Source organism: Microtus pennsylvanicus, chromosome 14, assembly GCF_037038515.1.
Source record: "Microtus pennsylvanicus isolate mMicPen1 chromosome 14, mMicPen1.hap1, whole genome shotgun sequence".
NCBI classification, from domain to species: domain Eukaryota; kingdom Metazoa; phylum Chordata; class Mammalia; order Rodentia; family Cricetidae; genus Microtus; species Microtus pennsylvanicus.
In genome coordinates, this window is record NC_134592.1 from 57,070,606 (window position 1) to 57,095,590 (window position 24,985).

General features: G+C 45.4%; 1 protein-coding gene across 8 annotated transcripts in view; it reads right to left on the reverse strand.

The window, feature by feature from the left end:
• Positions 1 to 24,985, reverse strand: part of Npas3 (neuronal PAS domain protein 3) — an 801,863-nt gene that overhangs the window by 19,851 nt on the left and 757,027 nt on the right. For all 8 annotated transcript variants that reach the window (XM_075947916.1, XM_075947915.1, XM_075947914.1 and 5 more), the window contains 2 exons: positions 6,478 to 6,671; positions 2,532 to 2,638 (listed from right to left, as the gene is read on the reverse strand). In XM_075947916.1, coding sequence (XP_075804031.1) covers positions 2,532 to 2,638; positions 6,478 to 6,671 — 301 coding nt within the window. The remainder of the gene's footprint in view (positions 1 to 2,531; positions 2,639 to 6,477; positions 6,672 to 24,985) is intronic.

Genomic DNA, 24,985 nt, shown 5'->3' on the forward strand with positions numbered 1-24,985 from the left:
CAAGAGGCTGTGCTGGCTCCTTGCCTTTTCCTCCAGTGTTTACACAACCCAGGCTTATTACATGCTCTGTCATTTTGTTACTGGGCCGGCTTTGGTCTGAGGATTAGGTAAACATCAAACATTCCATCACACAATTTTAAACTCAATCTTACTTTATAATGATGTTAATGTTTATTGTATCAAGCGAGATGCATTTGTATATTCCAGGATCTTATTTCAGTCACAGAATGCAAAACCTGACATTGGAGTCAGCTTGGTGTGTGTGTGTGTGTGTGATTGAAGATATTAAGCGCTACAAGAACATTGGAATTTCAATCTGATTAGGATCAAAATTCTGCAGGATCAAAACACTCCTTTTCCTCCCCCTACAGTTTGACTAATTGTGCGCTACTTGACATTGTGGGGTTACTCCACAGCATGGCAGCTAAGTATGTGAAGTGTATTTTACTGTGCAGATTTATCGGCGCCTTCTATTTGTTTTTCATGTATTTAAGGTTATTAGAAGAACTCAAGATGAGAAGTCGTGTGTGTGCGTTAAAAGTATGAACTCAATCATTGTTAGGAGGCTAAAGCATAAAGCAATAGCCAGTAAGTCAATATCAAGTGATGAAAAAAAAATCACAGATTTTGAGAGTATACCTTCTCTGTTTATTAGCTCGCAAGATAGCAGAGAAATTAGAGCTGCAGAGTGGTGGATGGCGGAGCAGTTTATTTCCCAGCACGTTTAAATGGCTCTGGCTACTGAAACAAGACAAGAGTGGATGGGAAAGGATGCCAGGAAGCGTATTTGCTGGAGACTTTTGGGAAGGCATGAGCTGCATGGCCTTGCATTCCCCAGGAACTGTCTTCCTTCAAGCTGTGTATCAATTCTGAGAGAAACAACATGGCGTCGTCAAAATAAAGCCCACGGATGACAAAGTTCTTTTCAAATCAGCAGCAGGTTTTGGAATTTAGACCTTAATTAAGGCTCTCAAATGAGAAAGCACCCCCTGCCTCAGCCCTCCCCCAAAATGGTGGGGGTGTCATTGTCTTAAAAACAGTATCTTCATTTTTTAAAAAGTTTGTACGCCTGACCTGTGGTGTTTCAGAAATACATCCGCTGGTCTCTTCAGAGACCTGTAGTTTCTAAATTTTTCCTGAATCCCCAGCAACACAGAACCTGATGTTTCTGTTCAGGAATAGAGCATCATTTCTCCCCTCAATTAATTGAAGAGCTATCTGCTTCTGTGATACATAACACCCATTCGTTCTTAGCCACAAGTGTGTTTCCTGACTCCCTGGTGAGCAATATCAAGGCACGTGCCTAGCGTCGGGAGAAGACTGGATTAGAGAGCAGCCATGGTCAGGCTGTGGGCCCAGAGGCCCAGGATCTGACACTGACTTCGGTCTCATGCCAGTTTTGCTAATGTAGAGTTCAAAACATAGTACCATGGTGTTGACCACGTAGAGACTTGCTTGGGCTAGCTGAGTCTCCGTCAGGCTCTGAACCGCTGAGCTGAAAGTGAAGAACTGATTGCAAAAGGCTGGATATCTGGGGAGTAGCTCTCCTCAGCTGTGACAGGAAGGGGCAAAGACTCCCATGCTGGTCTTGGTGACAAAAAGCCTCCATCTTGAACTGGACTACGTCATGGGTAGTATGTTGCATATACTGAAAATTGGGCTTCTGAACTGTGTAGAACCTTCCAGGAATGTAGCTGACAGAGCTGGTCTTTCAGGAAGTCTGTAGAACAGTTGTATTCTTGGAGGAGGGAACTTCCACTAGTTCCCAGCTTCCTGAACCTCTTCTGCAGAAACAGGCTGGCGTACTCTGAGAGAAACCCGCATGCCGAGTCCGTATGTGAGCTGTTGCTTAGACTCCACCAGAGTGTGGCTGCTCTTGACTCTCTTATTACAGAAGGTCCCTGTGAGTTCAGTCTGAGGTGAGGAGCCCAGAGCAAGACTCAAAGAGCAAACACCAGTTTCTTACTCCCAGGAGTGGAAATCAGAAGTCAAGGCTCCTCTGTGTGAGCCTCTTTCGTGAAAGACACTGCTCTTGACAGGTGCTGTGGTCTTGTGTTCTGTCCCTGCCCTGCCAGACTCTGCCCTTACCCAGTTTTCGCAGCTTAGGCAAGTAGGCATTTTTACGAGGCTCTGGCCTATTTGAACTTGTCTTCGACTGTGTCTGGTTTGAAACCGAAACCACAAATTTCAAAGTGGAAATTGCTGTCTAGAAAATGAAGGGGTCAAGGAGGCGTTTAAGATGGAGGTTCTTTCTCTCTACTTCCTACGAGAGACAGCACAGAGACCACACAATTCTAGAGGAATGCCAAGGGATGGCAGAATTCCCTGCACCCAAGGCCCAGCTTTCAATAGAAGACCAATGCCACTTGCAATTATAAATATCTTACTTTCTCCCATGGGGTGACAGTCATTTCAGATATAGACAGGAGACATGAAGGGGCAGGTCAGCACCGAGCCCCACGATGTCAGAGAGACAGACAGACAGACAGATGACATGTACCTAGGCTACATCCCCTCCGAGGGGTACTTACAGTCCAGGTGACTGTGCCTGATGCCTTCCACATCCTCGGCATGGATGAAGTGGTAACATCGTTTCCCTACGATGTCTACAGGGGTCAGGTCCATGTAATCACTGATCCTGCGAAAAGAACAACCCAGATTGGAACCCAGAAAGCTGGAAGCTAGAGAGACTGTCAAACAGTGCACGAGGCTGAGCTAGCCACATTTTCATCACGCCAAGTACCTCTGAGGATGAGGCACTCGGAGCAAATGCTTTCAGCAGAGAAGATTATCTCGGTGGCAGATAACAACATTTTTCAAAATTTGGATATGTGCTAGATCAAGCAATTGCATTTAAGTAATTAGGTAGGTTTTTCCTTGGCATCAGAATGCACATTCAGACAACGTAATTCCATGAAATTATTGAGGAACTGTAACAATGCCGGATCCTCATTACAAGCCAAGATAATTCAAGGTTACATAATAAAATAAAAACATGTTATGTTTATACCGAATGATTAGAGACACCTTTCATTTAAGCAGATTGGTCTACTGTTGGGTATTTCCATGAAAAAGGGATTCAACTGCTTCTTGGCACAAAGTCCAAATTGGCATTTCAAGGGATATAATTTAAATGCCGAGACATACAGATGCCTGGGGGTATTATCTTTTTTAGTCTCAGTCATTTGGGAGCTCGGCTTTCACTCCTGGCTCTTTTAACTGGTGCTTTGTGGTAGATGCTACACAGGAACTTTTAAACCATTCCAGCAGCTTCTTCTGGGCCTGCACTTGACAGTGTGTGTGTGTGTGTGTGTGTGTGTGTGTATGAGTGCCTGCCCGCTGTCCTCAGGCAGGGCAAAGGAAAACAGAACCCACACTAGAAAGCATGTAGGGGGCACTGCCTTTTTTATATAGGCATGTATAAAATGCCTATTACCTGCTGTATCATTCATTTTGGTTGATAAAAAAATTTTGTTTAACTTAATTTTTATAGTCCTTTTAAAATTACTTATGACATGGAATCTATTCACATGTAGAGCAAATATTTAGAAATATCACCTTTAAGAGACACGAGATTAGTCCTGGGAAACTATGCCTATGCCACAGGATAGGGAACTAAGAAGGAACAAAAATGCCACGCAGTTAGCTGGACATGGTGGCACATGCCTGTAAACCTTCCAGCAGAGGCAGGAGGATCTTTGTGAGTTTGGATCTAGCCCGGTCTACACAGTGAGTCCCAGTACAGCCTAAATAGTTGGCTAAATAGTGAGACCTTTCTTGAAAACAAACAAACAAAAAACAAAATAAAAATAAATAAGTAAGTAAGTAAATAAATAAATGCTTTGGGGTGTCATTAAAATGTACTACTCCGTGTAGTGAGTAGATCTCTCAATGTCCAGTGATTGAAATGACCTTTCTGACCAAACTATAATTCGTAGGAAGAGAAGATTCCTTGGGGGATGAAAAGATGATTGGTTGCTTTGTTTGTGAGCTTGCTTCCCAGGGACAGTTAACATGCCTTTCTGCAACAAAAGGGAAGCAGAATGTCACTAAAAAACATTCTTGGTGTCTGTGACATTTGCCAGCTTCTGAAAGCATTAGATGTTAGCTTTGTCCTAGGCCATCCTGAGGACACAAGAATCGCCAAGGAGCAAGCTTAGCTTCTAGTTACCAATTTCCTAATTAAATAATAAACCCTTGGAAAAAGCCAGGCCATTGTTTGGTTAACTCTTGATTTGGATGAACACCTTCCAAAAATCAGGATCAAGTCCTAAAGATGGACTAGGGTCTGTTGCGGTGAATGCTGTCAGTTCAGGAGTAGAGGAGTTCTTAGTAAACACCAGGCAGGGAGTGACAGGCCAGGAGCTCGCCAGGCCAGAAACAGAACTATCCTTCCCCTGTCCTTGTTCCCTCACCTGTAAATAACTTCAGGAATTGGTGGGGAGAGTCATGAATGGAATGGGATTAGCAAGGCCCAGAGTTTGGCAGCTTTTCTGTAAGGCAAATATGCAATTTCCCCTCAATAAAGGACTTTTCAGAATTGCTGTCATCTTCATTTGGGGAAGAATTATGCATTGTTTTGGTTAATGGAGTTTTTTTTTTCTTTTTTAAGGAAAATGCTAAGAGCAGGTCACAGAAAATAATCGCAATTGCTAGACTGGGATATTGAAAGCTTGTTAGAAAATTAGTCACTTGATCACAGCAATGAAAACTAGTGACAATCTGGGATAGGACAGCTATTGGAAATTTGGCAGGTGAGAGGAGGCAGGTTTTTGGAGGGTTCCGAGGTGTGTCCATCTTCTGGCAACCCGTCTCCCTTTCTTTGGTCTCTTCCACTCTCTCACATCTTAACTTAGAGACTAATGGCTTTGTAAAAAACTCCACTGGGTGTATATATGGAGTTCCCCTCAGAGGTTATTCGGAATGGGTCCTTACCATTCACTCTGCCATTGAAGGAAAACAGAACAATGGGAGACCTCGCGGCATGTGGTTAAGTCAGGGGCTTGTGAATCCTCCCTCTCCAGACACAAGCTGGCCAGGCTGACAGGAGCAGTGATGGTACTTACCTCAGAGAGCAGGCAGAAACGGGCTGCAGGGTGACTAGCAGATGCGTGGGCCAGCAGGCACAGACAGATATTCATTAAAATCAGTGGCCACTGTTAGCAGATGCCCACTCCTGCTAATCCTTCCGTCTGGCTAACTTGTCTTTCCTGACACCCCATGTCCCCTCTAGAACACCCGCGGCACACCCAAGTGGACAATCACAGTGAGGATTTTGTGAGTGCCAGCAGACCTGGAGCATGGTTAGAATTACTTATTGCAAAAACAGTGACAGAATCGCGACACTGTCTGCACTATTGAGCCTCAGAGCTCAGGGAAATTCTTTCCTATGGCTGGAAATAGACCATTCCTGAAGTGATCTCAGCTTGTGGCTTTAGTAGCCCTTCCCAGTGGACTGGGTAGACGCAGGCGCTTCTGACCTTCCTCTTAGCTAGTGTCTGGGGAGGTCAATTACCCAAGCCACTTGACCATTCTGCGCTCCTGTTTCCCCTCTGAAGGCATTCCCAGGGCTCAGGGGACGTACATTGCTCCAAACCTGACAACAGTCTATGGCCCCTCAGCTTCTTCCCTCAGCTCCTTTGGTGGGTCTCCGGGCAGAACCAGGGGATGGGCAGTTTTGCTATGCTGCTTTCCCAAGACTGATGCACAGGTAGCCCCCACATCCTCCCCTCTCTCTGCTTCCCGATTCTCTCCTCACGTTCGTCAGATGGGCTGGTGACTTCTAGGTGAAAGGGCAGTAAGGTGCACCTTCTCCCATCACTGTCCCCCACCTTGTGCTTAATGGAAAAAGTGAACTTTCAAACCAAAGGCTAAAAAGTCCTTTTTGTAGAAGCTCAGTCTTGGGGAAGAACTGCCAACTCATTTCTAGGATGAATCATCTTTTTTTTTTTAATTGATAAAAGAGAAATTGTCGCATGACGAAGTTTTATTTAATACTGTTGCCAATTCCTTTTCCAGCAGATTTCCTCTGGGGGCCTTGGATTCTCATCTGTCCTATGCTATGTCTGGGAGGATACTGCTCGTCAGATGCAGGGCCCTTGAATTAGTGGGAGGCAGGTCACCCAGAGGCATAGGAGATGCCTTTTACTGCATCATTCTGCCAATAGCATCTTAGCCCTGCTCTCTACTTAGGTCCTCAGCCAAAACGGGCCTTCTTTCTAGCGGATGCATGCCTGGGTATCCCAATTCATTCAATTGTTGTCCCAAATGGAAGTCAGGGAAGCAATGTAAATTTTAAATAAAAAGCATGTTTGGTGTCAGTCCAAGCAGCCATTAAAAACAAGATCAGGGTTTAATGTGCCTCCCTGGGAAAGTAAAAAATCTTCCAGGCAGCCAAAAGCAAACCTTCACCAATGGGAAGTGTGCAATGGGATGAATTGAAACCATTCATTTCAGATGAAAAAGAAACCAAAGTACCTATTTTCACAGTAAATGATATTGAGGTCCATGTTTACTCGAGTGACGAACATATGGCAGTCAATCCTGACTTCATTGATTGTAGGGGGAGGCAAGGCGTGAGCCACCACCACAAGACCCATGATTTGGCTGGGGACTGTCCTCCCGTGGGACAACGACACTCTGAGGCGAAGCCGACCTGTTATGTGAATCACCTGGAAAAAAAAAATGAAGTACAGGACACCAGTCAGACGTACATCCCAGAAGTACAGCTTCTTTCTCCCAAAGAAGGAAAAGTCTCATCAAAAAAACCAATGCGAGGTTGTACCTTCTATAGCATAGCTGCTGTCAGCGTGGCCTCGATATGCTCATGGTGAAGCATAAATACATACTACTTGCCTTTTCCAGATAGCATCGTTAGAGTGCTGTACTGTTATTTTAAGGACCCCTCCCCCAACATATTTATAGGAAATTCATCTTCACATCATAGGCCTAAAATGCTGAGCACTGAGCTAGCTGCAGAAGGAAATGTTTGAATTATTAGCCCTTGTTAGTAAAAGATGTCCTTCTCTCTCTGATTTCGGGGTGAGAGAGATTGCATGCCCATCTGCTTTTTGGAATTCGTGACTCACGGATTTCCTTCATTCAGAAAATTCAGTGAGTTTTACAAGAGTCAGACTGAGGACAAAGGTATAAATGGATTCTTTTGGTGACAGACATCTCTCAATGGGCAATACCAGGTGACTGGGTGGGTGTTGGGGGAAGGCTGGCCCGTGATGCATTCTGTGAGTCAGAATTCAGCAGAGTCAGGAAGATGCACACCGTATTTGTGGCATCTCAGATGTACTTGCCTAGGAACTCCCGGAGGAGTATTGGTGGAATTGTTTGGTTTATGAGCCGAAGTGTACACACCACCCAGAATGGGCAGAGGAGACCCACAGGGGCAGCTTTAGGAGTGATGCATTAGACAAAGCCATAAATGGGTGAAGACCATGAAGGGTTTCTATGCTGTACTCTGAGAAGGTAGATAGAAATGGGGTGTGTGTGTTGTGGCTTGGGGACGCACGAGCCCACACGCGTGCCAACTCTCGCAGCATTCTGAGGCCCCTGTTGTGAGTGGGATCATCCAAAACAAGGCCAAACAAGAGACTCCCGGGCTTCGCTCCACAAGGAGCCCTGTTTGGTGGCTGAGTTTCCACGTCTGCTTTGCTCTCCAAATCCATCACGGGGCGCCACACCACTCCTCAAGATTCCACGTTTGCTCCCTCACCGTGAGGAAGCAAAGTGGGTTGTAGATTCCCCTCTCCTTGCTTTGCCTTGCCCCTCCAGAACAATACATGACCATCTGGAGTCTGCTCTCCTTCCCAGGGGCTCGGCCAGCAATTCCTTTTCCATTTTATTTTATTTTTTTTGCTTCTCTTAAGTTATTCTGTTTTCCAAAAGCAATGCACACTCCTGTCAGTCAGGAAGCGGGATCAAAGCTTCCGGGGCTGCCCTTCAGAGTCCTGGTTGTTGTAAATAATGCCTCTCTCTGTCACCCTTCACATGAGCGCCCAGAGCCCAGGAGCGGGAGACACCAGCCAGGAGGATTATTTAGGTTATTTCAGCAGCAGCTTTTCGACCACCCACATTTGAAGTTGAGTAAATTCATACTTAATGCACCTCTGCTTTAAGCTTTGGTCAGATGAGCCACTTTATGAATATTTGAAACCGTTCCTGGAGGCAAGGGTGCTAAAACACCATCAGAGACACACATTTTTTATTTTATTTTTTTTTGCAAGACCTCATTAACTAATAAAGAAATAGCTAAAAGAAACAGGATTAACTTCACAGGAGGGGTGTTGCAGCCCCGTCCTCCTCCCAGCTAGGCTTACATAGATGCTCATTTATCATGATCTGTCTTGTTTTATCAGGAAAACTCAGCCTCACAGAAATGGAGATCTATAAATGCCCAGAAAAACACACCCAGAGATGATATGCCAAATAATCCCCGCTTGATATTCAATTCCAAAGTAATTTCAGGGCATCGGGGCTGGGGCGCATTTAGGGAAGGCAGATGAGGAGGTGCTCCTGCATTGCCTTTACCTGTCCCTGAGCTCCAAGCTTGACTGTGGTCATCGCCCTATTGCCCTATTGGAGGACAGACAAGGCAGGGTCCAGCTGGGTCTAGACTAGCAGTTACCTGATTCTCCTACCCGAGGCAAGTCACTCAGCCTCTCTGTGTCTCCTCCTCGCCCTCTCCCCGGGAAATGGAACTAACAGTGACTATTCCACAGTGGAATTCTGAAAATACAGGAGGGAGTCGGCATAGATGCTGTATAATTGGTAAAGGAGTCTCTGATGTTTAACATCAAGCAATAAGGACCAAATAGCTATTTAGTGTTCGCCAAATACCTTAGTTTTAGATAGATTATAACATTTCACATCTGGATAAAAATATGACTTTTCCTGTTCTTTGGTGAAAGTCTGGGAAATCCATTACCTGCCCAGTCACTCGGCTTAGAAACAGTGAGTTGCCTGGAGCCTAGGATTCTGGGTCTCGTGTGAGTGGTCACTTGAGCACCATTGTGTCCGATTTTTTTTTTTAATGTCAATACGCTTACTGAATGAAACATTAGACTTATATGCCAGACGGCAGCTTGCTGCTTCCTAAGTAAAGTCGATGATGAATCTTCAGGACCATTTTCCTTAGAACCCGAAGCTCATATTGCCGAGAAGTTCTGGGATGCTGCACAAATTATGCAGGAAAGAGAAAAGAGAGGGGGCAGGATTGAAAGGAATTTTTTTGGGTCCCATGATTAAATTTTAGGGTTAAGCTAGTATGTCTTCCCAAACCTATTTCTTAATGCTTTTTACCTCATGTGACTGGTTATGCTCTGATTCAGAATGAGTCTGATAGCATTCATACAGACATGGAGAGAGCTTTTTTTTTTTTTTAAATTTCATTACTACCTTTAGGTTTAAGAGGTAAAAGAACAAGAATTGTCGAGAGGGTCTGGGTTCAAATCCTAGCTCTGATATTTAATGATGTCAAGAGAACTGAAACAACTCAGTCACTAAATAAAATATTAAAAAGACTGCCATAAAGATAAGAAATGCATGTGTCCCTCTGTATCTGAGGCATTGGCTCTATGACTCCCTGGACTCCCTAAAATACTGAAGTCTGTATATAATTCAGAACTCCCCCTCTTTTGAAGTTGGGTCCAGCTGACCTCAAACTCATTATCCTCCTGCCTCAGTCTCATGAATGCTAGAGTTATGGGCAAGCATCCATGCTTGGCCCTTTTTCAAGTTCTTTATATAATAAAGTATTTGCAGAGATCCTGTGAGTATCCTCCTGTATATGATAAGTTAGACCTAGATGACTTTTACTATATAGTATAAAATGACAAGGAAAACATCTGTACATATTCAGTGCAGATGTGATGACTTCACCCCACAGATTTTCCCTCTCTCATTGGTTGAAAACTTGGGTGTGGGATCTACAGATGGAGTAGGCCAGCTGTCCTTGGCAAAGACCTCGATCTCCTATTTTATATATATATTTATTCGTTCATTCATTCATTCAGTGAGGTTGAAGAAAGGTGTGTGTGATCTTGTCGGGCACCAGAGAACAGACCACAGGGATTCAAAGATTTCAGACAGAGCAAGTCAAAACATAAGCAATTCCTTCAGAATGTTCATTAGGGAGAGATGATGCAGTGGCTGATGGGGACAGTGGCCCCCAATCCTGGTTATATGACACCCTAACCTGTAGATTCCTGGTCTCTCTCCCTCGGGTTCTGATTGGTAGGGCCATGTAGTAGGAGCTGCGGGCTGCATTCCTGCCACCCAGCTCCTGGCCACCTGGCTAGCATATGCCCTTAAATAACAACACACAAACTGTATTCATTTAAATACTGCCTGGCCCATTAGCTCTAGCCTCTTCTGGCTAATTCTCATATCTTGCTTTAACCCATATCTAGTAATCTGTGTAGCACCATGAGGTCTGGCTTACCGGGAAGATTCTAGCCTACGTCCATCTTGGGCTGGAGCTTCATTGTGTTTGCCTTGGAGAGGAGAGGCATGGCGATTGCCTCACTTCCTCCCAGCATTCTGTTCTGTTTACTCCGCCTACCTAATTTTCTGTCCTATCAAGGGCCAAGGCAGTTTCTTTATTAACCAATGAAATCAACTTAAAACAGAAGACTCCCACATCAGGGCCTGGCTGAGATGCCAGCATTTGTGAGATGCGTCAGAGAGGATGCTAATAACTATGGAACATCTGGCAGATGCTCTGGTTATACCAGTGGTCCTTTACCTCCATACACACTGGGATCACGAGAACGGCCCTGAAAGTCTCCGTAGCTGTGCCCAAAGCCAAATAAACAAGGATCTCAGGGAGTGAGCACTGGCATCAATATTTGCACAAAGGTCTTCCAGGCCACTGAGGTGAGAGAGAGGGAATGTATATTAATTTATGTCTGGTCTAACAAGTTCGTTCATAAGAAAAAGATGGAAATTTCTTTGTGATTGTAATGGCAGGATGAAAACTTTTGACTAAAAGTATAGGAAGACTTTATTATATTGTTGACATAGGTAAAATCATGGAACAGTGAGATATAGAGACTAAGAACAAAACATAGAAAGAAGGGGCGTGTGGGGAGAACCCAGGGCTCCAGGGACATTTCAGTTGGCATGGCAACTAGAGAGACAGAGATGAACCCCACATTTCAGTAGAAGTTGGGCAAACATCACACCACACTTAGGTGTCAGGGGTGGGGGAGGTGGAGGTGGGTAAGAGCATGTGTGCATGCAGGCACATATTTGGATATGTGTATGTTATGTTTGGAGACCAGAGGTCAATGTTGAGTATCTTCCTTCACTGAACTTGGAACTCAACCATCCAGTGAGGGTAGCTGGCCAGTAACTCCAGGGATCCTCCTGTCTCTACATGCTGGGAGCTGGGGTTACACACCTGTGCTGTATTGCTCTGCACCCAGGTTCAGAATCCTCTGCTTGTGTAGCAGGCTCTCGCTGGCTGAGCTGTCTCCTGTGTACCACAGCTAACTTCTGAGCCTGTGTCACAGCACAGTGATGACGATGGCAACTGGGAAGGCAGGAGCATTTGACCGATGTGAGGACATACACTATATCCCTGGGATCAGTCTGTGTTGAACATCCAGAGCAGATGGAGAAGGTGCCCAAGAGATGGACAGTAAGAGATGGGTATCTAAATGGTCGTAACCATTGAAGGTATTGATTGTTCTGGAAGGTTCTTTCCCCCTTGGAGATGACAGCTAAAAACTAAGAAACTCAATGACATTATCAATGGAGAAAACACAGATAGGAGGAAAATGCCAAAGGCAATTTTTTTGGTCCCTTTGAGTACCTGAAGCCTAAGGCAAAGTATGTTTTTGGCTTCTTTTCCCCCCGAAGCAGAGGCTTCCTTGCTCTGTAACAGTTAGAGCCATCCTCTCTTCATCTATGGTCAGGAGATGAGAAACTGAGAGAGCAGGAGAATGTGGGGGCGGGAGGAAGCAAGAGCATTCATCTAACTTTTATGATAGAGTATGGTTATCCTATCCATTTTATAATGAGTTTTGATTCTTATGTGGTGTATAAATTCAGCTTTCGCATGGGAATAACACAGCACACAATGGTTTGGGGCTATTGAGGTTTCAGGCATCTACTGGAGAGTGTTTGTGTGTTTGTTTTTGTGTTAGGAATCAGATTGGACCCCGAGCCTGTGCAGATGGACGGAGTCTACCACTGAGCCATGGGGAGTCTTGGACTATACCTCTTGTGGATAAGAGGAAAATGTACTTTTGTTTAAAAATGGGGGGAGGGCAGAAAGATGGCTCAGCAGTAGAGAGCACTCATTGCTCTTCCAGAGGACCTGGATTCAATTCCCAGCAACTGCATGGTGGCTCCCAACCACCTGTAACTCCTATTCCAAGGGAACCAGCACCTTCTTCTGGCCTGTGTGCACATGGTGCACAGACATACATGCAGGTAGATACCCATAACATAAAAAATGTTTCTGAAAGCTCCTAGTTGCCCTTTAGTGACATCCTAAAATAAATGCAGGCTTGCCACAGAATCTCCAGTTTTAGATGCAATATTCCAAGGAATGGCTCTAGCCTCCTTGGAATGTTAAGGATATGGATGACAATGATTATGAATGCAGACATACTACTTCCAAGTCCAAGATGATGTCAAGTATAAGAAAAACAACTTGATTTCTTTGAAACGAAAGAGATATTGTAGGGTAGAATTATCAAAATTGGAAACAGGCCTTTGATTTCAGTCCTGGTTCTGATAACCATGGCAAGCCATCCATCTTGGCTAGGGTACTATTTCTTCAGAGAGAAAAGAAGTATACATGGATGGTCTCTAGAGAATTCTATAATCAAACACCCAATGCAGGGTACGTGGCTTGCTGCTCCGTCAGTCTACCCCCACTATTGTCCCCACTAATGCCTGGTGGGACGTTCAGAGGACAGTTGGGAACTGGTGATGTACCATGAAAATTCGATCCTCACAATTCCTCTCGCCATTCTTATCATCAGGAGATGCCCAGAAAGGCAGACGTCCTCAAGGTTCCTCAACCCCTTACATAGTACCGTCTGGAGGCTGATCCTGCCCTCATAATAAAACCAGGCAAAGCTGCATTTCTTTTTTGTTCCAAAGTGAAAAGAAAGTCAGGGTCTCACTTGTGCTTTTCTCTGATGAGTGGCGTGTGAGATGCAGTGTGTGTGTCTGCAGAACACAGGAGAGTGTAAGTGGTAACCAGCCACACCACCTGGACGCATGGCTATTGCTTTTCCTCACCTGCTCCGTTCGCTTGCCTGCTAGTGAGACACACTTAGGTGTGTTTCTCAGTATTGGCTCATTATAAACAAGCCCATTAGAAGACTTGATAAGACCTTACCTACTGATACTCAAGAGACCACATCTGGAAGCTGAGCGCCAAATGAAGTTTTGGTTAAAATCTTAGGAAACACTGGCATTATCAAAAGGAAGTGCTGACATTACTTGCCACATGATTTAAAGCACAGTATATATCGAGGGTAGGTAGGGGACAGACAGGGCTATAAGCACAAAAGCTACAGATCTCTGAGTTCAGAACATCTTCAGAGATATTTTACTTGTCCTTTAAGGGTGCCTAAATTTATCATAAAAATTAATCTTCCTTCCAGCATTCTGGTCTCTTTTCTTTTTCCCTTGTGGAAGTCTGGTTTAGAATATAGATGACATCAAACCAGTATCTTAAGAGGGAGAGTCAGCTGGTTATTTAAATGGTGAAGGCTTTGAGATGGTCCAAAACTTGGGAAAGATAAGGGTTTAGCTGGGTCTTTAGAACCAAAATAACCAGCCTATAGCACAACCACTTAATTTAGATAGGGGCAATAATATTGACCTTGTAGGTGCTATTTCATGCAAATTCTTCTAGAATCTTCTTTTGAGTATTTAGACTATTGATAGGTTGGAGACTACTTGAGCAGATTTTCTGTATCTCTGGCTTCTACCACAAGATATCTGAAAATCAGCCAACCAGCCACCTCCCTTCTGAACCCTGGGTGAGACCAGGCCCCTTTATATCAAACAGCTTGGAGCAGAAAGTTCAGAACCTTTAGCCTTTCTGGGAGGCAGCAGATAGCATGACAAAAATAGCATTACGCTGGTCTGCCCACAGGGTCCTTAACTGCAGCCACTAAGAGCACTGCCTGTGCGCATGTGCTAGTTAGTACTCAGGCATTTATACTAGCCAACCTAAGGGTCCTGACAGAATATGTCATCAGCTGCTTCCACATAGACTCTCCCTGTGCTCATGCGCTACATGCTCTTGACAAAAGGCAGGCCCCTCTGTGCTCTCTCCTGCATTCACCCCCAGAGGCCAGTCTCTGCACCCCTTCCCTTCCCCAATAAACCTCCCACGTGAGTTCTGTTGTATGGTGTTACTTTCCTTCCCGCCACTGCCAAACAACGATTTTTCTTTGTTTTTTGGCAAGATCTCAGATTTTAGTTGTAGAAACTGACTTTAGAAGTAAAGTTGTAGGTTGATGTAAGTTACTTCAAGTGGGGAAGGCTGACTTCTCAAGGAGGTGGCAGGAATGTGTGGATATGATTCAGAGGAAATGCGCTATGCCAGGGAAGACAGATCGTGGGGAGGTCTGCCGGAGGAGAGGCGGCCCTGAAATGTCCCCAGGTAGGCATGGAAGGTGCCTGTCAATGTAGGGGATGGTGACAGCCTTTCCGGGAGTCCGTCCTAAAGAATCACCTTAATAACAGGGGTACTGATATTGGACAGAGTGCATAGGGAGAGTTTCAGATGGGCTCGCGTTGGTGGGGACAAGAGGAGCAAGTCTAGGCACTAGAGAGAGGTCTGAGCAGCTGTGAGAAAGAATTCTGACAGAGATAAGTCTTTTGGGTGGAAGGGCTATCACTGCGTGGCGAGCATTAATTTTCAGGGACTACAACATCGCTTCAGATTTGGATGGAGGCAAGGAGGAAGCGTGACGTCACAGGGACGTAAGACGCTTTATTTGATCCCGTGCCAGCGAAGGGAAGCTGGAAGCAGATACAGCTGGAAGGCTCTAGGACATCTGAGATTGTGACAGGAGTGAAGGGAAGGAAGAGAGCCAGTGTTCACCGACATGCTCGGGTCCTGAAGGATGACCCACCAGGCAGAGATGTGGGTGAACACGGGATTGGTACTCTCACAGATGGAGTTTCTTCGATAGCTCAGCGCGCCCAAAGTGATGAAAAACGCCAGGTGCCGACGGAAAGCACTTGAGCTGAGCCCTTTAATTAGAAACCATAAAATATCTGATGTTGATATCGGGGATTTTGTTCAAACAAATCAGCACAAACAACTTCTAGAATTGGTGGTTCTTAAAATCGGGTGTGCCACAAGAGAAAGAAGGCCTACTGTAAGGAAGGCGGATTCCCAGGTCTGGCTCTCACGAGGACCTGGGCATTGGCCTTCACTACTGCCTGGGATGGCGTCGGTTGGCAGGCCGGACCATCCACCCAGCTGCAGCTCCTCTCCACAGAGAGCTGGCTGAGCCTATGGATCCTAATAAAGGCCACCCAGGGGCACGTCATAGCCTGCTTTCCAAAGGAGAAAAGCATGTATTTACAATGAACTCTGTCCTGAAAAACAGCCAGACCTGGTGTCTTTTGGCTCGCAGACAATGTTGGATTGGCACCTGATAAGCAGGAGGCCTGAGCTGCTATGGGCTAGGGCCATGCTTCCGGTGCCTGAGCTTTTCTCTGTGAAAAGGTCCGCCTTCTCAGTGGATACCCCACAGTGGGCTGCTCTGTTGTCTGGGAGCCTCCTGGGGGAGGCTGAGTTCTGCCAATCCCCTCCCCCTCACCAGCCTGCCCCTGGCTCAGTTCCTGATTAATTCAGGGGAATCCAGGGCGGTTAACCCTTAATTTGATGGCTCCAGTGGGGAGCCGAGGGTCCTGGTAATTCATCACCCTTGTTTTTATTTATTTATTTTTTAAACAGAAATATTTTCTGAGCAACAAGTAAAAATTCATTTTTAAAACCCATATTTAATATCCATTAGACGGCGCATTCTCTCCTTCCGTGACTGTATCCTCCTAATATAACAGTTCCTACTCACTGCTCTCTTTTAACAAAGTTCAAATACATACCATGAAAGATAGAACTACAATAACAGCCAAGGGTCCCCAAAATGGGCCCAGACCTCATCTGCTTCCTGTTCCCTCTGGAGAAAACAGTCCTTCTTCTACCAAAGATAAGATTCTTTTTTTTGATTGGGGTAGTTTAACTAAGAGGCTGAGATCTTCTTAACGAGATTATGTAAATGTATGCCAAGGATATAAACCACATTTTCTCCGAGAGTGGAACACTTCAAATATCATTTAATAAAACAGGGCCGTGGTAGAAACACCTCTATAAATTGTTGCGTGGCAAAGCGGGAAGGCTGAGCTGTACACATCTGATCAAATTTCACCTGATTCAGTTACTTTATTAAAGTCTCCTAGAGAAGGACAGAGGACCATTGTGCCGCAGGAGAGGGCAACTTTCTCATTCCCTGTCACTTGATGTGGAGGATGGGCACCACCCTTCCTGGCCCCCCAGAACCTCTTGTGGCTTAGTGCCACTGACAGGGCAGAGAGGCGGTTCTCAATATAACAGGCTGCAATTGTCTCTCCTGACCATGTCAGGAAACAAAGATGATTCGGAACAAGTCTCCTGCCAGGCAAGGAATAAACACTGGCTTCCTACTTCCTCCTCTTGCTCCACTTCCCAGAAATGAATGCTATGGTATGAGAGACACCGCCTTTGGAACCTGTAGGACCTTTTCTATTTTCTTTCTTTTTTCTTTCTTTTTTTTTTTTGGGTTTTTCGAGACAGGGTTTCTCTGTGGCTTTGTACCATGGTCTATTTTTGGCTAGAAACCAAGGCAAGGATGTGTTTCTCGCCTTTGCTTACACCCTGTTGTGGTTTTACGTCAATTTCCTGTGTTCGGCATCCAGTCAGGTTCTAAGGCTCCGATTTTTCTCTCAAGTTTGCTAGCAGAATTTTATATGGATGCTCCAAACAATACCAAATCTAACAAATGTTTAAAGTCAGCTGTGAGCCATGAACCAAGTGCTCCTCTGGGCAAAGATGGCAGTCCCGGCCAAGAGGAAACACGAGGGTGGCCCCACAGAAGGGGGCACCCTGCTCCACTCCTCCTTCATCCTAAGAAACTACGGGATAATAATCACTGGGTTTTAACCAGAAAGGAAAACTTGGAGAAATGATTTGGATATAGAATGGAGCCAACACTTTTCTTCCTCAATTACAGGGGTGGCGGAATTAAGAGAGTTACCCACAGCTGAGAGCCACCCGGACCATCAGTGAAGGGCAGTCTCCTAGAGTAGTTTTTAACTCTCTTCTTAAAGTAAAAACAAATAATAATATATCACTAAAACTGCTCGATGATTAAAAGTGTTTAAAGCAAATGGGTAAGTTATATACATTTTAGAAAATTATTTAAAATTCCAGTATTTCATGAATGTACACAACACTCCTTCAAGGTCAAACCTAAGAGTGACTGCTTGTCCAGGACTTTCCCTACCAGTCACAATGATACTGTCAGAGGGCGTTTTCCTCTCTTTTCCTAAACATGTACATTCGTGTGCATGTGTGTGTGTGCACACACACCCGTGTGCATCACTGCCATGTCTGCCTGCCTCCGTGTCTGCAGACATATAGAAACGAACTGATCAAACTTAGGACTTCTAACTTTCCGAAGAGCCATGCACTGACCCGGGTCATTATCCATTCAGCAGATGCAATCCCAGCACTCGCAGGCCTTCCGAGCGCGCCACCAGCTCATTTGCGGCATTTGCTTTATTCAGCCATGATTAGAGATAGTCATTTGCAGCCACGCATTTGGAAACTCCTTAACAAGCTTCTAGCAGTGTCTTTTCTGAAGCTGTTTAAACAGCTGAGGGTGTGGTGTCAGCAGCGACAGCACTTTCCTCGGGCCTGCTGCTTCCCGTTGCTATTTCCATGGCTTTATCAGGATTTCCATTTTAGAGAAAGGCTGAAAACAAGGCGCAGGGCGCAGAGATGCACAGCCCAGAGCCAAAAGGAGCTCTCATTTTGGGAAGATCAGTTCTAAGAATTAAAATAGAAACCGCCCTCTATAACCTGAAAGCTCCCATAGAAAGAGTCGTCCCCCTTCCCCCTTTATTTTCAAGAATACTTTTTGGAGCAATTGGTACGAAGATGGCTGTAGTGCAGACAGCTGCAAGTGTGCTCCTGGCAATAACATCACACACACTAGCAAGACCTTCATATGCTCAAGGTGACAAATACAAACTGACACCAGGAACTCAAGTGTAGGGACAAACAGGGAAAAGGGGAAACATCTCAATTTAAGTATAAACCTACATAGAGAGGGAGCGGGTCTTCCTCTTCGTGGCTTATCACACAGTGCAACCTTCCTCTGAGTGAATGTAGAGTATACAGAAGATTCTAGAATTATCAGTGGGGGTGGGGAATGGCAGGATTTCCTCAGGAGTCCTTCTCATGTGCTACACCACAGCTATACTGCCAAAGAAAGCAGACATCACTGCAGCCAAGATCAGGATGGGGTCTATTTAAGAGACGAAAGTTTGAACTTGGAGAATCTGAGCCGTGGGACAGAACTTCTAGAGGGCACCATCAGAGGAATGGCTTCCCCCTTCCTGTGGCCTGGCTTTCTGCTCTTTAAAAAGTCAGTATGATTCCGTGTAACCCAAGAGCAGGGAAGAGGATCACGTTGGATCTTTCTCCTGTGCGGAAGGAAGTGGGAAGAACTTTTAGACTTGTGCACACTGAAGATGTCGGGAGAGCGGTCAGCTTTCCCTGGGAATCATAGAGAACAGGAAAACGTGCCTTAAAAAAGTTCCTTCCTCAAGTCATGATCTGCTTTGCTATTTTATGGTAAAGATTCAAGGATTTGGAGATGTTCTGCATCTTTCTCCATCCACTTTTCAGATTTATCCCTGATTGTAACCAGCACGTTCTTTCTCCCTGAAACCGAAAAGATGACTCCATTTTCACAGCCTTGCTAAGCGAGATTTCTCTGGCAAACCCCTGGAGTTCAAACGTGCTGTCCTTTTTTTTTCTTGGGGAACGTTTGAAGTCCCCTTTAAAAATAATGCCTGGAGGATATTTTTCCCTAATACCATTTAGGGGAACTTGAAAGCATATGGCCCTTGAAGCGCAGAGGGTTCTAATGAAGCAATCAGCGGCAGTGCTCCTATGCAGGCTTCACCCCGAGCAAGCAAGCAAGCGTTCACACCCGGCCAGGATCAGCCTTCTGGGTGGAGAGCAGTTCCGCCGAAACCGTATCAAGGCCTAGTGAGCCAGCGTAGGGAGTGGGGAAGTTCAGCCTTTGAAGGACGGAAGTTGTTGGAAAGGTTGGTCAGCTCACAAGTGTCAGTGGCCAAACAAACCAATCTTGTAAACTTGTAAGCCACAGCAGAGCAAATATTCCTCTGTAGCCTGGTCCCTGCCCATGTGGGAAGGGGCAGACAAAATTTCTTTGTACGGCTCTATTTGATGTAGCCCCAAGAAGCCCTCCCATTACCTCAGGTGATTCTCCACACAGCCAGGAAAGACTAAATAAAACAAAAACATGGGATATTAATGCGCTTTCCCCAGATCTGGGTGGAACACGCTGCCCTCCTGCAGTTCTTCAATGGCTCCTCCGAATCTATTATAATTAAAATCACAGTTCTTTGGGTAGAGTCTCGATCGTGTCAGAGTATCGCATCTCTTGGTGTCTCCTTGGAATTTTAGCAAAAAAATTAGGAATGACTCTCTTGACTATTGGAGCTCATGACGGCTGAGAAAGAAGGCAAATGTCTCCAGCACCTGCTTCCTTAGTTCTGCTTTAGTCTGGGCAGGCATGGCCCCCAAAGGAGAGGCTCTGAGAGGCAGTGAACCTCACTAGCCTGCAATGTCTTCTTTGCTGTGAACAATTTTGTAGGGAGATATGAGGTCAGTGGGTGATTGGCAGGTGTGTGGATTACTTAGATTCAAGGGGAGATGCCTCCCTTTTTCCTGGTTTCTCTGCGGTCAGATAATGCTTTTCATGTGTCCAGATGTGATAGATTCCACTCAAGCCTCATGCTTTCCTTCATCCGTTCGAGGCTATCGCAGAGATTAATCTACTGCCTGACACTGCCCTAGGCTCTGGTGATGCGGTGGCACAAAGGACTGACCGTGGGGAGCAATGGGATAGGCTTTATGCTTCTGGCTGGTTTACCTGGCTGCTCTGTTAGACCATGACGGACAGGTAGAATATTCCTGCAGAGGTTCAGGCGAGGGAGAAGATGGTAGCTCAGGAGAAGCTACCTTACTGGATTTTGGATAAACTCTGAAGCAGAGTTGGCAACTTCACCAACATTTGAGTTTCTAATGTATTTTATGGGGTCTGAAGCAGGGCAGCATGGAGTAACAGGCTTCTGCTTTTGTCTGGAGCCTCAGAAAGGAGGGTATTGGCACTTCTAAATGTGGTGAGGACTGGTGGAGGAAAAAACCCATCTTGGGGATGGCTTTTATTGAGAAGCTGTCAATATTCAAACGAAGATGATTCAACTGGGTGTCACCATTTAAATGCACTTCTTGGACATCAACATTTTCCTCCAAGCTTTATTCTTAAATTTCTATAATGCTAAAATGGAGATATTCTAGAAATTTTATACAGAACCCTTATAATAAATGCCCTTGAGAAAAATAGGGGAATTAATTAATGCTCAATAAATTACAAGGCTGGATTTCTTTTTCAGTCTATGTCAGATACGACAAAGAGTTAGTTTCTGATAACACAGTCCGCGAGCCAGACTGAAGACAAGCCCAGTGGATCAGGCAAGCCTAACGGTGGACCCCAGTAAGGAGACCTGTACAGCCCCCAAGACCTTCTACCGCCAGACACATACTCCCTAAGGCATCCACCTTCCCGTGAGTGGGAACTGATTTCAATACCTAGAAACTAAGAGTCCATCCATGCATCCCAGGCGCTTGTCAACCCCACATGTAATAGAATGGTTGGCACTGTGTTTAAGAAGGTGACTTGGATGCTTTAAGAGGGCCAACAGTTTCCTTAGGTCCTGCCCTTTCTCATGTATGCCCAGGTTCTGGAATTTATCCGAGGAAGACAACAGACAGAGTTTCCTGGCAAAGTGTGCTGGCTAATATTTAGAGAGTGCTGGTCTACCTGGCGAAGGCTCCTCTTTAGGAATCCGTGTGCACAGTGCACCTCCCCAGAGCAGTGACCTTCTCCCAGGATGCTGGGGGACTGCCACTGTGTTTAGTTTCTTTAACGCTGCCACAGCGGCAAGGAGGGCAAGGGTGGTAATTTATTTATAATCAAGTATCATAAAGTCTTGGCAGTTGGAATTGCTGTGCAGAAAAGTGGGAAGCGAACTGTACTGAGGCAGGCTGTCGCCACTTACAAGTGAGCATTGTGACAATCTTATGCTTTATCTACCCTTGGAAGCAATTTTGTCACTTTTAATTGACCGATTTTCCCTTGTTTGCTTAACATTTATTAATTGATTGTTATGCTCACGCAATTAATTCAAAAACTGGCAAGTTTAATGCAGAGAAATTAATTTTCTTTTACCAACATGCCACTTAAAATACATTTTTGGAAGCCAGGGTTACCAGGAAATTACCTTCAAATTAATCAACAAGGAAATTAGATGGTGGTGTCCCTTGACATCTGCCAATCCAAAAGACGTCAGTTTCTTCCTTTTGTTTGCATGAGTTTTTCTGCTGAGTAAGGAATAAGAGGAACCCTGGCTTTTGAAGTGCAACCACCCTGCATCTTAATAGGAAGGAGAGGGAGGCAGTCATTTCAAAAACACGCTTGAGAGATTCTTAGGTTTCACTAAGAGAAACCAAAGGGGTCAATTTTACAAAAGAGAAACTGAAAACCCAGCCCATTGCCTTTCCCTGAACACCTCTTCTGACATTTTTCTTTATTTGTCCCCTCACCAGAGGATGGCACTCATTGGGCCCCACTGCAGCAGACTTTCCAGGCAGACAGACATGCCAGCCTAACACTGAGGGAGCCCCTGGCATAGGAGGATGCCAAGCATAGGGTAGGGAAGAGGGGGCTGCCCTAGGAGCAGGGCAGGGGCTTCCACGGAGGAGGCAGCGTTAGCACGCAAGTTATATGGGTAACTAGGACTCATAGGCATCTAGGCTGGAGGACTACTTATAAGAGACAGTAAAATACATTTTGTGTTCAGTACTCAGGAATGCAGAGATTAGAGTGGCATAGTTGGCCAATGCTGGGAAATGCGGTACTGGCTAAGGTGTAGAGTAATACATGCCACACAAAGGCATTGTGACTTTGTTTTAGAGATGAAAGGGAACCATTGTGGGAATCTGAAGCAAGGATTATAGGATTTGGCCCCAGATTTAGAAAGAAAACTCTGAAGGCTTGCATGACTTCCATCAACTAGTATTTCTCTCTGTCAGGCACCGTGCTGGGTGTTGACGCCATCTTAATTACTGAGGAGCCCGTAGTCCACCTATCCTTACCTACTTCAAGAACAGTGAGAGACAGAGTGGAAAGGTGTGCGAAATGAATGGCCAAGGAAGAGCCTGACCTGGTGGGGTAAGGAATGGCTGTGAGTAGGGCTAGTGTCCAACTATGCAGACCTGAGCCTTGGGTTACTTAGCCATTTCTATTGTTGTGATAAAATATCCCCACAAAAGCACTAACAATTCTAGGTCATGGTCATCACTGAGGGGAAACCAAGGCAGGAAACTGGAGCATCTAGCTCCATCCATGGTCAAGAACATAGAGAAGACATTCTCAATACCTATACAGTCTAAAACCCACTCAGAGAATGGTGCCACTCACATTCAAAGTGGGTCTTCCCTTGATTAACCCAACGAAGAAAAAACTCCATATAGGAATCTCCAAGGGCAATCTGGTCTTCCAAGGTGACTCTAGCTTATGTCACGTCGACAGTTAAGACCTACCATCACACCTCTACCCCTTCTCAACTGGACACACAAACACATCTTGGTAACCCAAACCTCCTGCCCCTTGCCCCTGAGGTCCCATGCTCACTTCATAATGTAAAATACAGTCCCAATCGGTCCTCCCAGTATTTAAAAATGCCAACATTGTCAGGTGCTGGTGATGCACGTCTTTAATCCCAGCACTTGTGAGGCAGAGGCAGGTGGAACTCTGTGAGCTTGATGCCAGGCTGATTTACAGAGTGAGTTCCAGGATAGCCATGGCTATTACCCAGAGAAACTGAAAAAAAAAAATCCAACATTTTAAAAGTTAGAAACTTCTTAACTATAAGCTATAAGCTCCCAGAAAATAAAAAACAAGTCCCAACATAGTGACAGAGTAAACATTCTTCTTTCAAAAAAAGAAGAAGAAGGGGACCACCAAATCATGCAGCTTCATGCCCAGCATCTGGGACTCGTAATAATATCTGGGTTCCTCCAGCTCTGCCGCCTGTGGCATACAAAACTTCTTTCATAGATGGAGGCTCCAATCCATCATAATTGCAGTTATTGGCAGATGTCCTGGCATCTCCAACATCCTGGGATCTCCAAGGCAACTGAGGCTTCACCTTCACAGCTTCATACAATGGCCTGGTCAAGGCCTCCTCTGCAGGGACTTTGACCCTGATACATGGTGCCTGGCCTCAGCTGCTCTTCGTGGTCCCCTCCGTCTTCTCATGCCTTCAGATCCAATACCATGCGAATGCTTACCCTGCCAAGTTCTGCCGCCAGCTGGGCTGCGGAAGACCCACTTGGACCATAGCTGTATCTGCTTCGGTGTGGTGACCCCCGGGGGAAACACTTTGCTAATACAGTTGCTTTTTGTGAGGCTTAGCATCTCCATAAGATGCACTGTGCAGGATGTGAGAGCATCTCTTTAGGACATCCTCGCGTTAGCTCCAGGGCAGCACAGGAGATTTCCTTTCCGTGATGTTGTTGTTCTCTTTACTACCCTCTGCTTTCTTCCCCACAGCCTGAATGTTTTCCCATTCTGAATTCCTCCGACACACAAACCAGTCCATCGTCTCTCAGTTTTCAGGACATAGGCAGAAAGAAGCCAGACCTGTGGCTGAAATACCACAGGGACAGCTCCTATCCCGGTGACGGACAGAGTCCTTATCCCACCCTGAAACCTCATGAACTGGCTTCCACTTTCTGCAATTCTCTCGGCGTTCTTATCTTCAAAGGTAAGATTAAGGTCTGTTTCCAACGACAAATAACCTTTACAGCCTAACACGCCAAACCCTTCCTTCCACCTTCTTCCAACAGAATAGTTCTGCGAGGCTTAAAAGCCACACAGTTATCACTATGTGGTTATCACAGCGGCAGCCCTTCCTCAGCACGGGTCCATCCCCAGTTTCCTTTCTATTGCCGCGATAAAGCACCCCTGACAAATCAACCTGGGGAGAAAGAGCTCACGCTAGCAGTAGTTCCAGGCTATAGTTCACCACCGTGGGAAAGTCACAGCGGCAGGGGCTAGAGACATCTGATAGTGAAGAAATCTTAGCTCGATTTCTCTCTTCTTAGTCCAGGGGCCCCGAACCAGGGAATAGTGCCTGCCACTCACTTTCAGACTGGGTTTCCCCACAACAGCTGGGGCAGTGAGGACAGTTCTTCACAGACATATGCAGGAGCTACCCTGATCCAGATGGCCTCTCACTGAGACTTTTCCCCCAAGTTTATCCTAGGTTGTGTCAAGTTGACAAAAACAGGTCTATCACATGGCAGGATATGAAAACTGAATTAAATAGAGTGCTAATAAATAAAATCTAAACTGAAATGAAGCTGGAAATGAAAAATTCAGCGATTCTAATAAAAGCCAAGTGGAAAACATCGCTAATAGAATGGAGCAGGAAGAAGACGGACGACCAGGGCTTGAACATGAAGTAGAGGAATTGAGTTATTCAATTAAAAAAAGGGGCAAAATTTTAAAAACCTATGAGAATGGAATAGACAGGAACTTTGAGACACCACAAAAGGGCCAAATCT